Genomic DNA, 14,381 nt, shown 5'->3' with positions numbered 1-14,381 from the left:
CAAGTTAATATATAAATAAGCATTTTAAGTAATATCTATGTATATAATTTTATTAGTTATTATAGGACCTCATTTTTATGTTCTTATTTTTATCTTAATTATGTTACAGAATTATGTTATAAGATAACAAAATATTTAATTTTTCACATCTGGACTAAATGCAAAGGGAAGTAAATCATTTATTGTAGTCCGTAATACATCTTTCATATCAGACCTTGCACAATAAATAGTTATATTACCAAACTCAACAATAGTTTGTCGACACAAGCCACAAGGTGTGGTAAATCCACCATTTTCTTGATCTGCTACTACTGCTAATATTTTAAACTTTCTTTTCCCTTCTGATATTGCTTTTGCAATAGCTGTTCTTTCTGCACATATTCCAACAGGATACGATAAATTTTCCACATTACAGCCTTTAAAAATTGTTCCATCAGTGCAAAGTATTGCAGAACCCACTTTAAACTTGCTATAAGGTGCATATGAGTATTCTCGTACAATTGCACTTTGTTTTATTAACTCTTGAATATCTGAATCTATAAAATAAAACATATAATACAAGATAATTTTTTAGTTCCAACCTTTTAAACTGTTTTTAACTTTTAACTTTTCTATTTTATAGTATAGATAAAAATATATAATTTATTTATTTTGCATGTAAGTTTTAATTTATTAAATTCTTTTATTATATTATAATAGAATGGTACAGTAATTATGTGTTTAGAAAGAGTTTTATCTAGAAGATTTCTTTTTAATAATAATATGATCAAGAATTGAAATAACATACATATGTATATGTAACACTGAAATAAATTTGTACATACATAATAGAAGAAAAGGAGAAAGTATCCATAAAATCTGAATTTGTTATCGCTAAAATAGATGTATTTGCATTTGTGAGAGAAATATCTTATAAATGCAAAAATTTATTATTAATTTTTGTATTTATAACTATTTGTATATATATATATTGATAATGCAAAATAAGATTTCTTAGATAAAGTAGATGGTAAAAGAATTCCTGTTTTTTATTGGAATCCGTAGTCAATAAATATATATGCATATAAAATTTTTTTAAATAAAAAAGGAATGTACATTTAATATTTTAGTATTATTAAAATTTTAGAATTTTATTATGGATAATGTACATTATCATGCACTTGTATCATGCTGATTTTTTAATGCAAAAATTTGTCAAATAATAACAGTTACTTTATCATCGCTATCATGTTCTTCTTCCCTTTTTCTTCAACAAAAGTTTATAAATTCCCAATAAATTAAATAATGTTAAATTCTGGTTATATGATAATTTATGTAATAGAAAAATTGAGATCATAGGATAAATTTTCATAAAATATTAATATATATATTTCAACTATGTATTTGTCAATGTCATTAAAATGTGATATAATCATATGAAATAAATGTATGTAATAATAAATAAAATAGGTAATATTTTATTTTAAATTGCAGAATTTCACTTATAAAAAATCAATATATAACAGAAAATTGTTTTCAAAAAAAACTCTTTTTAAAGGACTTCCTATTATATTTTTTGGAATTATTTTACACAAATAGCATTATTGTCTTATTAACAAGGTGTGGTTCGAAGAGAAAGATTATAGAAAAGGGAAACCGTTTTAACATCTTCAAATTAAAATAATTTATAATTAGTTTATTCTTACAAAGTATAATAAATTTCCTTTTCTTTTTTTTTATGGTTTGATTTAAGACAATTAAATTATGTGTAAACAAATAACTTGTAGACTTACGTTAACTTTGCCATATACTGGATAAATTAACATAGCAAGTATTAAATAAATGTAATTTATTGACATTGATAATAAATGAGTAAGAAATAGATTTGTATTGCATGCATATAAGCATCAAAAATATAAAGATAAAAATCAACATTTTGTACATGCACAATTATTTCCACGAAATTCTATGACAATAGTATTAAAATATTACTTAATTACCAAGTGATGTAAAATCGACAATATCTCCGTGATTCATTATATCAACACCCTTGATTTCTTGATTTAAATTTCTTTTCTTGCAGAAATTAATAAAATATAAATTTTTACAATTAAGTATGCATATGTCTAAAAACAAAAGGATGACAAATAAATTTAGACGTAAAAATGACGTCAGTTTGAAATATCCATAGATAATGCACAACAGACATCATATATGAATATAACCTGTTCAAACTAAACGAATACTTGAACAAGATTAACTGCAAATTTAGGTATCCGTTTTATTTGCTTTTGCAACTTATATTCTTTTGATGTATATCTTTTAAGCTATATTTATAATAAGATAATTGAAGAGAATTACCAAATAATTATGCATGTATAAGCATTAATTTATTATAATGAGAATTCTTTCTTGTTTTCTCTTATCATACGACTGAATTTGTATTTCTGTACGTTATATTATTAAGATTTTTCTTATATTTTGTATATAAGTACATAGTAGTATTGATATATTACTACTTGCATATAATCGAATTGCGTACTTATGTATCAATAACATGATAACTTTCATCTATCGATATTTATTTATTTGATTGTTAACAATTGTTAACAAATTACGTAAACGTTATTGTACGTAAATTGTTACGTTACGTAAATTTTCAAGTTAATATATAACGATAATTAATGAATAATAAATGCTATGAATAAAAGCCATACACGATTAAGGAAAGATATTTTTGATTTATTGCATTAACCTATCGTTAATATTTTTTAAATAAACGAGTTTAAAAGTGCTTCTTCATATAAAAATTCATGTACATACTTTACATTGTAATGTTAATATTTGAATTCTAATAATTATATAAACTATTTTTCCACAAATAACTTAATAATAGGCCCTTTCCTTTCTTTTTTAATAGCGAGGATAGATTATAAAGAGATGCATTTTATTTAGGAACAGTAACAATTCTCTATTCAAAGTATTGTATTATTTTAGTACCCATTAATTTATATAAGGTGCGTATATAAAACGTAGAACGTATATGAGAAAAAAATTAAAAAAATATTTGCAATAATTCTTTATCATTTCATTTGTTTACATGTGCAAATAAGAATTAAAAACTATTATAAATTAATATAAAAATGATATATAAATTAATATTATTGTGCACATATTTAACAATATGTAACATGCAATAAAAGAAAAAATATTAAAAACTAAAATTACCATTCATGTTGTCCTTATGTTATGATAGTAACATAATATTGCATATTAGGAGAATTTTCTTACATTCTTTTTTTAGAATATACGTAAGTTCTATTTTTAGAATAATTTTAATAATAAACGTTACTAATCGATATTAGTGGCATAAAGAATACTACTAATATAACAATATTAACCATTATAATAATATACAAAATAACTATAATGATTACCAAGTTATAATTCATGATTCTATACAAAATTTTAAATAGGAGAGCATTTGTAATTTACTTTAACATAGAAAAATATTTTTATTAATATTCATCAGATGATCTATTAAATATGATACTTAATGTTCCACGCTTCAGTAATTAATAAAAATAAATGCAACCTCACATAAAATTGCATTCTTATGGATATAAGGTAGTGCAAGGGATATGCATTGCTGTTTATATTTTTTTCTTTTTAAATTTAATATAATTTTGTAAATATAGGATTTTCTATATATACAAATAAGACAAAATTAATACTTTTTATCATTCTACTAAAGAAGTCGCACAATTAATATATATTTTCTTTAGATTTCTATTTTATCATTACTTATCCATTATAAGTAAGAATTTATAACAAAAATATTCCAATACATACTGCGTGGTACTACACTTGTTAAGTACGTAAAAAAAAGCAAATTTAATGCATAATGCTTTTGCCTCTCTTTCTTAATTTCTTATTTGTTTTTTGCGTTTAATTGATTAAATTAATATGAACATTAATATAACAGATGCAGGTAGAGGCATTAATTAGTATATAGCTGTGTTGTCTTTTATCACCTGCTTTAAAAGAGATTCGACAGCAACATTTACAGAGCAAATAAAGATTTATCTTGATCTTTATTGATTTGACGTTGTATGTTTGGATTTCCAGAGTTTGAAGTACTTGATGGAGTTGTTGTAGTTGAAAGTGTAGGGAGAGCTTCAGCAGCAGCTGCTCGCTCTGCTAAAAAACGTTCGAACTCTGATGATGTTAAAGATTCTTGGTCACCTTGTACAGCGGGCTGTAACATTCCATATGACACAATATCTATTTTATATTACTGCAAAATGATCATGTTGTTATTCTATGACATTGAATTGAGACGACATTTATATATTAAAAGATTCTTGTTCTCACCTGCTCCAAATCCTTTGTAACACTTTATTAAGATTAAAAGATTTTAACATTAGATGAAAACACATCACTCACCGTATGATTAAGCCAAGCTGCCATTTCATTGAATTCTGATTCCCGGTTGAGCTAAGCATTTAAATCAAAGACGAACATTGAACAAAACAATAAATATTTATACATAATATTATATATAAATAAATATAAAGAAAAAAGAAAGAATAATGGAACATAACATTACATATAAAGCTATGCAAAGCAGTAACAATTTACAATAATACTGTACCTTCATCTTCTCAGGTAAATAGAGATTTTTATATTTTTATGTTGGAAGACTAATATTGGACCTAGTGATGTTATTTCAAGTTTACAGGAGGTTTTTTCAAGCGAAGTATAAAATTATAATTATTTTTTGATATAGTCTATTATAGAAATAGTTACTTGATTTTACAGTTGCATTATTTACATCATGTAAATTCCTGTAAACTTGTTCAATTTTGCAATGGTGTTACTATTAAAGATGATACTGTAACTTAGCTTAAAAAGGATAAGGAGCATTACGCACAGTAGTAGTAGTAGTAGTAGTAGCAGCAGCAACAACAGCAGCAGCAGTAGTAGTAGTAGTAGTAGTAGTAATAGTAGTAGTAGTAGCAGTAGTAGAAGCAGTTTGATGGGAATACTTAGGATTGTTACGATTGAGAATTGCTGAACTTAGACTTCCTCCGCTCACCTGTTCCATATTGTCTTCATATTTGCTACCGCTATATAATAACATAACATTTTGAATGAAATAATAATATCCCATATATGTGTGTGTATATATTATGAAAATGTTAGAAAAAGTTTCACCTGTTTTTTGTTGTCTCATATGTTGCATTACGAGACTGTGCGAACATATCAAATTCATCACTATCTCCTCCTTTCTTTTCTCTTTTTTCTACCCTAAGATTATCATCAGATTCAGATATATCTAAAATCAAATAAGATTTAATAAAAATGTTATTTTTGATATGAAATCTCAGCTTACCCATTCCTGCCACCTGCTTTTGTACAGTATCAATTTCATCTGATAAATCTATAAGTGAATCTGCCTCTTTTTTTATTGATTCTGCACTCAAATCAATATTTGGTGGTTGACCTATTGTTTGAGCTAATATGGTACTTGCAGGTACAGCTTTATTTTTTGTATATCTTGAATAACGCAAGAACAGGTTATTTAATTCATCATTTATACGCAATAATTCAGCTGTCATCTCATCATTGGCCAGTTTTCCAATTAAATCTACCACACGTTCTTGCATTGCTTTACATGTTGCATGCAATTCCTATAGATTTTATATACATATGTTTGTGTAAACGTATATGAATTAAAAATTAATATGCTAACCAAAACTACTACATAAAGTGATATTGCAACGGATATATAACATACTGTCAATAATTCAAGATCAGCAGAATCTGGTGATTGAGTGGAAGTTTGATCTGTCAAATATGTTAACATTTCTGATAAAACACGCATATTGCCTTGCACAACATCCAGTTCACTTTGTAATTTTGCTAATTGTTGCTCATTCAATTGTGTTAACTGACTAGATGATTGTAATTGTGATTGTTGTTGTATCACTGTAGAGTTGGAAATATGTTGATCATTTATAGGCAAATTTCCTGAGATTTGTTCTATTTCAGGTACACTCTATAAAATATAATAAATAAGTTTATACACTTTATAAGAGTATAATTTGTATATGAAATATCTTACTCTTTGAGGGGTAATAATAGGTGCCATTGCATCCAAATCAGTCATTGGAAATAGTATGCCTTTTGCTTTTAATTCTTGATAGACTTGTACAACTCCTTGAGTATGTGGTTGATGACAGAATGTATCTGCCCATGTTTGAACAAGATTCAAAATTTTTTCCTGCACAGCAGTTGGTGGTTCATTTTTCGGTCCAATTAACTTAACCAATTCTTGTACAAATTCTCGCGAACAAGCAAGAGCATGAAAACGTTTTCCACAATTTTTCACACAGGTTTCTAATACCTAAATTACAAATATTACATATAATAACTAGGATAAGAAAATATTAAAGATCAAATATTAGATATTTCTATAATAAAGTCAACCCAAAAATTTTTGTGTGAGTATTTCTATATACCAATATAAGATAATATCATTCTATATACCTATATAACATAATATCATTAGAATATAATATTTATACTTGTACAAGCCATTATATAAAAAATAAGTGGATTTGATACTAACAGTAAGAGTATACATTACTATAGTATAATTTTTGCCAGCAGCTTGATTAAGCCTGCGCTTAATTGCTTTAATAGCATCTCTAGGTCCATCTTCTGTTTCATTTATAATATCACATATTTCTATATTGAGTGCCCAATTTTCACTAGGCAAACCACCATCTGTAGCTTGCTCTGGAATACATAATCCAATTTCAGATACAAAAATAAATGAATAAATAATCCTCTTGATACAAATACATTTCTACTAATCTTTAACATTATAGAAATATCGAAGCAGAAGGGAAAAAAACATCGTGACGTATGATAACATTTCATCTAGAAAAGTAATAGAAAGTAAATCCTCGTCTAATTGCATATGGATGTAACTATTGACGGATTATTATTATCAATGACGACGTAGATGAAATTTGCAGGATTAAACAATAATATGCATAATTTCAGTCGAAATCTAAATTATCGAAGTTATCTTACCAATTTTTTGGCCCACTGGCGTTGAAAAGGGATTTACATTGACTCCAAAAAATGACATGCTTGGACGATGATCGGAAACAGTGTCAAATATAAATTATATTAGCCTGATTCAAGTGCACATATATCGCGCGCGTGTAAATCTTCGATAAGGGCGATATTCGTAATTCGTTACGAATAAGATCTTACACCGTTGAATGGCAGAAGGCTGAATCATATGACCTACACAATGATAAGACAGAGATGTCAAAAGGTAGGAAGACAACCAACACTAGATATGTAGCAGTTAGTTTATTCGAGCGTCTTGAGATTTGTACGATGATTGGCTTCAGTATCCTAGTGGCCTTCTACGATTCTCTCAACTGCTCTCAATATAGCTTGGTTTTATCCTTCGTTGATTGGATAAAAATTTTATCTATGAAATGTCTTATATTTGAAAATAATAAAAGTTTCCGCAATAATCACTTTTATAAATAGATCGTTTAAAAGTTTTACCAAATATACTTATTTTCCCAATAATCTAACGGTTATGTAATGATAGTATTATAACAATGCATGTTGCTAATCAAATTTCGTAATAGATGCATTATGGGAAGTGCAACGATATACCGCGCTTTTTTGAAAGTAGAACTATGTTTATAAATTATTAAATTAAACAATATTTTCAGAATTTTCTGACATTACATTGTTTTATAGATAATTATTAAACTTATTTGTTTATGTCCAAGAAAAACATAACAAAAAGATAGAGGAAAAGTAATAATACAATTTACAGTTGCATGGCAACGTAATCGATATTATAATAAGTATTGATAGTATACAAAATTAAAAAAATTACACCTTTTTAACTTTTTTATGTAGTAGTATTATTTATTTTTATTATTATATATTTTTTTGTGAACGATGTTTCAAGATGTCTCGATTGCTTCGAAAAGTATTTTAGAGCCTGGTGTAATAAATGAAGAACTTCTTATCAATTTATTAATCGATCAAGGTCCTAAAGGTGATGCTGGAAAATATTTTCTTGAAGATGGTATTAAACTAGATGTTATCACGGAAATACGAATTGAATTTTTTAGTATGTAATTATTTATGAAAAAGGATTACAAATTTGATAACTTTACTTATAATACTTATGTATATTTCTACAGATATTTTGAACATCGATCATCTTTGGGTAATGCCAAATTTGATAAAATTACATTTATCAAATAACATTATAGAAAAAATTGAAAATTTGGATGCACTTGTTCACTTGAAAGAACTTAATCTATCTTTTAATCATATTAAAATAATGGAGAATCTAAACCATTTAATCGAATTGGAAATATTGTTACTTTTTAATAATCACATTTCTAAAATCGAGGGCATAAATAATTTGCATAAGTTGCATATTTTTAGTATTGGAAATAACCAAATAACAGACTGGGAACATGTATAGAATCTATATATTATATGCTTTATATACTAAATTTTGTAGCCTTTTTCTAATAATTCCTTTAATTTCCAATTTAAATTATAATTAGTGAATTGCAGGTCATTTATTTAAGACAATTCAAATATCTATGTAGTTTTAACATAAATAATAATCCATGTACGGAGAAAAATGGATATCAAGAATACCTAATTGCATTTGTACCGCAATTAATCTATTATCAGTATAAAATGATTACTAAGGAAGAACGTCAATCTGCTATAATCAAACAACAGTGAATATGTCTTATATTACGTTATATATTGCAAAGGACAATTATATATAACTTTCTATATATTTTGATTTAGACATATGATTAGTAATATAGAAGAGGAAGAAGCAAAAAAGAAAAAGAAATTGGAAGAACAAGAAGCATTTGAAAATTTACAGGATTTACTATCTAAATCTTATGTAGAATATTTAAACGATGATAACTTTTTTTGGCATATGTTTCTTGATGATAAAGGTATAATACAATACACTATAATATTAGTTATTTTAAATTTTGTGCTAAAATATTTTTATTTATTAGAAGGAAAAGATTTATCTGTAGTGAATAATGATACAGAAAATGCTTTTGAGGAGTATAGAAAAAAAATTTCTTCTATATGTTATGAATTTTATGAAATAGGATTAAAAGAACAAGTTAAACGAGATAATGAAATTAAATTATTTAATGATGTTGTTAATGAAGGCAAAAGTAAAGTACAAAATGATTCAAAAGAGTAAAGTATAATTTTATTGTATTATACATACTATTTTAACTTAATTTATATTGATTTCATATTTATCTTTATCTTTAGTATTGTGGATGAATTATCGGACGAAAAAATTAAAATATTCTCACAAATAAATCTATTATTTAATATACTTGATGATGAAATGGATGAAATGGATGATAATATAGAAGTAGTATACAATTGGTATATTCATTTCAATGATGTGATATCCAAAACATGGTCAAAATTAATGTCTAAAGAAGTTGTAATACATGATCAATTAGTAGTATGTATTACATAATAATAAAACTAAAAAATGGGCAATTTTTTTAATTCTGTAACTTGTTTTTTTATAATTCTATGACTATGATACTTTTTTTATTATAAAAAAGGAAATAAATGAAGTCTTCAAAGTAAATATGACAAATATGATTGAGCAATTTTTGGAGACTGCTCGAGAATATTTTTCACAAATGCGAAATGCTGAAGCAGACTATAATGATAATATAAATAGTATTATTTTGTATTATATCAGTGGTTTTGGAGATGAATCTAAAATTCCAAATCATTTGTTAGATTTATGTGGAGACAAAGATACATTAAGTAATAATCTTGCAGCATCACATGATTTACATTTGCGTGTAAGTAAATCATTGAATATATTCATGTAAATGATAATAGAAAAAATATTCTTTATTTATTGTAGGTCATTGATGCTAGGGAAGATCGTATGTTAAGCAGATTAAAAATATGGCATAATGAGTACTGTGAAGAGTTGTATAAGTATTAAAAATTTGTATAAATAAACAATTCATTAAATACAGATCGAAGAGAATGATAGGTTAATTTTTATTTCTAGCAAGGAAAATAACAGGCACAGTCAAAAAATTTTGGAAATTACCCATTTTCTTCAAGATGTACGTAAACAATTTCATTCATTAATATTATTACATCTACCATATTTTGAAATTGATAATGTTCCCAATTTGACTAAAAAAAAAAAATGATTAATTGTAATAAAGAGAAGTATAAAAAGACCATTTCATTCAAACAGTATGTTCAAGTAGAAAATACTTATATTTATTATAAATATTTATATTTATAATAAAAGATTCTTAATAATATCATGTTTTAATATCATTTATATATAATATATAAATATTATTTTATCGAATTATAATAAATGTTGCATAATAACATAAAAAATATTTAATTTTGTTTTTGTTTTTGTTTCAATGTTTCAATGTATGCATGAAGACTTTTTTGAATATTTGCTAATTGAATAAATTGTTTAATATTATTTAATTCAATCTCTCGATGTTCTTGTAGCCAGGAAATTAACTTTTCACGAAGTTTTAACTTTGTTATATTTCTAGCTTGTTCTGCAAAAATATTATATAAAATATTTTCTAAAAATATATGTTTATTTACTTTTGTTTAAAATTTTAATAAAATAATGAGCTTACTAAGTATTTTGTCATAAGAAGATATATACTTTTGGCATTTTTTAATGGCTTCTGCTTTGTCATTTACCAATTCATCTACAAGTCCAATATTTAATGCTTCATTAGGATAAAAAAGTGTGCCCCTAAAAAGTAAAAAACCAGATACCTATTGAACATATACATTAAGATTTTTATAGTAATATTTTTTATTTGTAATATATACCTCAACAAAGCTAATTCGGCATGTCTATAACCAATGGTATTAACAAATAGATCTATAAACCACTGTGGAGCTATAATACCTAATTGTGTCTCATTTAATCCTATGGTATGTTTCCCATCAACAAAAACTCTGTATTCACAAGAAATGGCTAATAAACATCCACCGGCAGGACTAGCACCCTATGTAAAAGTATATTTATGATATGTAATATAAAATAAGTGAAAAATAAATATTAAATTTTATATTATAACGATAATTAAAGAAAATATATATTAAGCAAATTCAATAATGTAATACATTAATTGCAGCAGCAATTGGTATTTCTAAACCATATAAAGTCATCCATGTATCTTGCAAAGTACGCCAATAAGCAGTCAATCTCTCAATATCTGGCTTATAAAATTCCATAATGTCTAAGCCTGCTGAGAAAACTGTTGGTAGTGATGAAGTCAGAACAATGCCTTTACAATTGCTTTTCTGGGCTTCTATCAAAGATGTTTTCAATTCTTCTAATAACTCCAGGTTTAAGCTATTAACTGGAGGTCGTGCCATAGATATTATATGTATTCCTAGTATATATAAGTTTTAATAAATAAATTCATTTAGCAAAAAAGTAAATATCAAATTTACAAACAATTATAATTATCAAGATACCTGTATTTTGATCTTCTGCAATTTCTAATAGTTTCTTTCCAGATGCATAATTTCTGATAAATCGTTGTTTGATAAAAAATCTTCCAAGGGCCAACATTCTATATGTGTTATATAAGCGATAAATATTATCTTAAATATTATACTTAATTCTTTTTAATATATCTTTTTTAATATATATATATTCTTTTTAATATATTAATTTAATAATCAATTTAATAATCATATATATAATATATACCTGCTAACAATCAACAATTTTCTTCTCTGAATCACTGTAGTATTATACTATACTTTACTTACGTACTTTCTCTCTGATAAGAAAAAAAAATCAAAAACAAAAATACATGTATATCGCCTGAAACTTTGGAACAGATTTATCATACGTATAATTTCATGAGATAATAGTAAAGTATTATATTAACATATTGTTATCATTTTTATTACATTTTCACATTATTTAAAATATATTTATTTATAATAATATTATTTGTATGTCATATGTTGATTTGTTATTATATGTTACTAGCATTACTTACCAGAAAAACTAGCATATTATTTTATGAATCATTTTAAAAGTGAATGCAGAAATGAATAAAAATAAAAATTATTAACATTGTTAATGTATATATCAAGAATAAAAATAAAAGAGTTAAAATGGAATCGTTAAGCTTACTATGAAATAATAGCACATTTCTGACCAAAGTAATTTATTTATTTCTTTAAAAACTTAGACGTTGGAATGCGACTTCTACACGTACGATGAATATAATATGTAAAACTACGTACTACTATATATGCATGATATATATGCGTATACACATGCATGTGCAATAATATGTGACATATGTATACGCACACATAACTGTGCTTTTATGATTCTCACATGACCTCAACATGATATATATATATATATATATAATATATATATATATATATATAATCACATCGTTATATATGATCAGAATAATAGCAATTTAGTGTCTCATAGCGATAACCTATTGTTTACATCACCTGCATTGATTTCTTTACAAGTACCCACTATCTTTTTTCTTTATTTTTTCATACTTCAGAATATAGAAGTTGTTATTTACAAAATGTACATAACTCAATTCCGCAGAATACAAGTTTAAATTTTAACTGGTCTCTTTAAACGTACATTTTACGCGAATGTATATTTTTTATTATTATTAATAATATTAATATTATATTATTATTACTATTATTATTATATATTTCATGTATAATAATATCTACATATACATTTTCGTTAACGACGATTAACAATCTACTGTTCGATAATGTACTTTGTATAAAAACTGAAGAGTATCTTCGAAATTTGGTTCGACCTTGGAAGTGTGAAATCTGTTAGGCATCTATCGGAAGTATGTTATATTATTTTTTTTTTTGTTATTTTGTTTTTTTTCTCGATACCATCATAAAATACATACTATAATCTACACAAACCTTTATCCATATTACTATGAACTTATTTTAAAAGATACATATTTTTGTTACTATATACACACATGTTAATATATATTGAGTATAGATATATGTACACACACACACACACACACACACACACACACACACACGCACGCACGCACGCACGCACGCACGCACGCACGCACGCACGTATATATATAACACTTGTGTGTGTGTATATATATAAATTATATAATATACAATATGTGTATAAGTGATATAAATAATTTACTAATTAGAAAATTTGGAACGATTATTTATATTTGATAAAGAGTTTTATTGAATTGGCAACTAAGTGATTGCGGATTTTGTCGTTTCCTTCTTATTTGAAATCCGGCAATCACTTAATTGCCAACCCAATAATTAAAAAATGAAAAAGCCGTCCATTATTTTTTCACTGGCAAATCATTATATGGAAGCCAACGAATAACTGTATTTTCAATATAGATGAATGAATTCACTTGTTCCGTTTTTAATTAATTTATAAAATAGAACAAGTTTAAGGATTATTTACCTCTTTTCATGTATTCTGGAACATAACTTCACTATGCGGGTCTTTGTTTCTCAAATTATTTTCGAACGAATCAATATAGAATCGTTCAATATTTTATCAATCTACGATGAAAGACACATCGATACTTTTTCCTTTTTTTTTCTTTACAATTATTTATACAAGATCTTAGATTATATTTTATATATGTGCTCCTATAAAGGCATATTAAACATTTGTTCTCGTTATCATATTCGCGTTTGTCCGACACAAATATGTTTTTCGTTCGTCGAATTTGAAAACTGTTCGAGAAACAAAGTCATCAAAAATGTATCGTATATCAATCATGTCTTAAATATTAAATAATGGTAGCACTCAGAAAGATTACGCGCTACGACTTGTAGTGCTACGGAAAATAAAGTTATCTTTATAGACTGATTATAACTGAGCAGTCTATGATTAATTAGTTTTAATCTTTTTTTTACCGCAACAAACAGAGAGAAGGCACCTTAAAAGATCTGTGATGTATCCAGCACCTATATTATTTGGTTTAATATTACACTGCTTTCAATAAATATTATTAGAGAAAAAGCTTATGGATTCTTTGATGTTTCAATTTGGTCCATTCCATTTTTTCTTTTTTTTTTCTTTGCGGAGACGGAAAATTTATCATGTCTCTAATTGCGATTGCCTGTTCTATTATATGTATGAAGATATTAATTAAGCGCATTCATTAATATAGGTAGAAAACGCATTTGAATCTCACTATCTTCCTGTCATTTATTTTTCTAAATTTGTTGCAATGATCACG

The 14,381-nt window shown here is 25.6% G+C and overlaps 4 protein-coding genes across 15 annotated transcripts; 1 reads left to right on the top strand and 3 right to left on the bottom strand.

Moving 5' to 3' along the window:
* Positions 1-52: 52 nt before the first annotated feature.
* LOC124427109 (cytidine deaminase-like) lies at positions 53-3,131 on the bottom strand. Its single transcript, XM_046969610.1, has 2 exons — positions 1,980-3,131; positions 53-536 (listed from the first exon to the last, which is right to left on the bottom strand). Exons 1-2 carry the CDS (start codon positions 2,014-2,016, stop codon positions 136-138), a joined length of 438 nt encoding a protein of 145 aa, XP_046825566.1. The 5' UTR covers positions 2,017-3,131; the 3' UTR covers positions 53-135.
* Positions 3,132-3,752: 621 nt separating this feature from the next.
* On the bottom strand, positions 3,753-7,649 carry LOC124427106 (TOM1-like protein 2). Of its 4 annotated transcripts, none has more exons than XM_046969600.1 (9): positions 7,084-7,649; positions 6,614-6,783; positions 6,107-6,388; positions 5,780-6,040; positions 5,375-5,672; positions 5,197-5,317; positions 5,078-5,108; positions 4,426-4,476; positions 3,753-4,237 (listed from the first exon to the last, which is right to left on the bottom strand). In XM_046969600.1, exons 1-9 carry the CDS (start codon positions 7,139-7,141, stop codon positions 4,043-4,045), a joined length of 1,467 nt encoding a protein of 488 aa, XP_046825556.1. In that variant the 5' UTR covers positions 7,142-7,649; the 3' UTR covers positions 3,753-4,042. The 4 variants fall into 4 exon arrangements, with proteins under 4 accessions (XP_046825556.1, XP_046825554.1, XP_046825557.1 ...); XM_046969598.1 differs by having other exon boundaries at positions 4,913-5,108; positions 7,084-7,644; XM_046969601.1 differs by lacking the exon at positions 4,426-4,476 and having other exon boundaries at positions 7,084-7,648.
* On the top strand, positions 7,209-10,395 carry LOC124427104 (dynein regulatory complex subunit 3). 3 transcript variants are annotated; one of them, XM_046969597.1, is made up of 10 exons: positions 7,209-7,333; positions 7,994-8,158; positions 8,232-8,257; positions 8,617-8,789; positions 8,863-9,020; positions 9,087-9,279; positions 9,358-9,559; positions 9,666-9,914; positions 9,980-10,056; positions 10,133-10,395. In XM_046969597.1, the coding sequence occupies exons 1-10, from the start codon at positions 7,324-7,326 to the stop codon at positions 10,278-10,280; spliced, it is 1,401 nt and encodes a 466-aa protein (XP_046825553.1). In that variant the 5' UTR covers positions 7,209-7,323; the 3' UTR covers positions 10,281-10,395. The 3 variants fall into 3 exon arrangements, with proteins under 3 accessions (XP_046825553.1, XP_046825552.1, XP_046825551.1); XM_046969596.1 differs by having other exon boundaries at positions 8,232-8,515; positions 9,980-10,050; XM_046969595.1 differs by having other exon boundaries at positions 8,232-8,515.
* On the bottom strand, positions 10,093-12,512 carry LOC124427108 (enoyl-CoA delta isomerase 1, mitochondrial-like). Of its 7 annotated transcripts, XM_046969606.1 has the most exons (8): positions 12,269-12,511; positions 12,132-12,139; positions 11,834-11,906; positions 11,596-11,693; positions 11,239-11,510; positions 10,942-11,120; positions 10,740-10,861; positions 10,314-10,655 (listed from the first exon to the last, which is right to left on the bottom strand). In XM_046969606.1, the coding sequence occupies exons 4-8, from the start codon at positions 11,690-11,692 to the stop codon at positions 10,483-10,485; spliced, it is 843 nt and encodes a 280-aa protein (XP_046825562.1). In that variant the 5' UTR covers position 11,693; positions 11,834-11,906; positions 12,132-12,139; positions 12,269-12,511; the 3' UTR covers positions 10,314-10,482. The 7 variants fall into 7 exon arrangements, with proteins under 7 accessions (XP_046825565.1, XP_046825562.1, XP_046825559.1 ...); XM_046969603.1 differs by having other exon boundaries at positions 11,834-11,956; positions 12,132-12,511; XM_046969604.1 differs by lacking the exon at positions 12,132-12,139 and having other exon boundaries at positions 11,834-11,950.
* Between the last annotated feature and the right edge of the window lie 1,869 nt (positions 12,513-14,381).

This window comes from Vespa crabro, chromosome 9 (assembly GCF_910589235.1).
Source record: "Vespa crabro chromosome 9, iyVesCrab1.2, whole genome shotgun sequence".
Lineage (NCBI taxonomy): Eukaryota > Metazoa > Arthropoda > Insecta > Hymenoptera > Vespidae > Vespa > Vespa crabro.
The sequence above is the reverse complement of the archived record's forward strand: the minus strand, read 5'-3'. Positions and strand labels throughout refer to the sequence as shown.

Coding starts and splice junctions, on each gene's coding strand:
- LOC124427109 (XM_046969610.1), bottom strand. CDS start 2,016: ATGAATCACGGAGATATTGTCGATTTTACATCACTTG. Junction 537..1,979: donor TGTCGATTTTACATCACTTG/GTAATTAAGTAA, acceptor TTTATTTTATAG/ATTCAGATATTCAAGAGTTA.
- LOC124427106 (XM_046969598.1), bottom strand. CDS start 7,141: ATGTCATTTTTTGGAGTCAATGTAAATCCCTTTTCAACGCCAGTGGGC. Junction 5,673..5,779: donor CTGATCTTGAATTATTGACA/GTATGTTATATA, acceptor TAAAATCTATAG/GAATTGCATGCAACATGTAA. Junction 5,318..5,374: donor AAAGCAGGTGGCAGGAATGG/GTAAGCTGAGAT, acceptor ATTTGATTTTAG/ATATATCTGAATCTGATGAT.
- LOC124427104 (XM_046969595.1), top strand. Junction 8,790..8,862: donor TCTGCTATAATCAAACAACA/GTGAATATGTCT, acceptor ATTTTGATTTAG/ACATATGATTAGTAATATAG. Junction 9,915..9,979: donor CACATGATTTACATTTGCGT/GTAAGTAAATCA, acceptor TATTTATTGTAG/GTCATTGATGCTAGGGAAGA.
- LOC124427108 (XM_046969607.1), bottom strand. CDS start 11,692: ATGTTGGCCCTTGGAAGATTTTTTATCAAACAACGATTTATCAGAAAT. Junction 11,121..11,238: donor CAATTGCTGCTGCAATTAAT/GTATTACATTAT, acceptor ACTTTTACATAG/GGTGCTAGTCCTGCCGGTGG. Junction 10,656..10,739: donor TTCTTATGACAAAATACTTA/GTAAGCTCATTA, acceptor ATATTTTTGCAG/AACAAGCTAGAAATATAACA.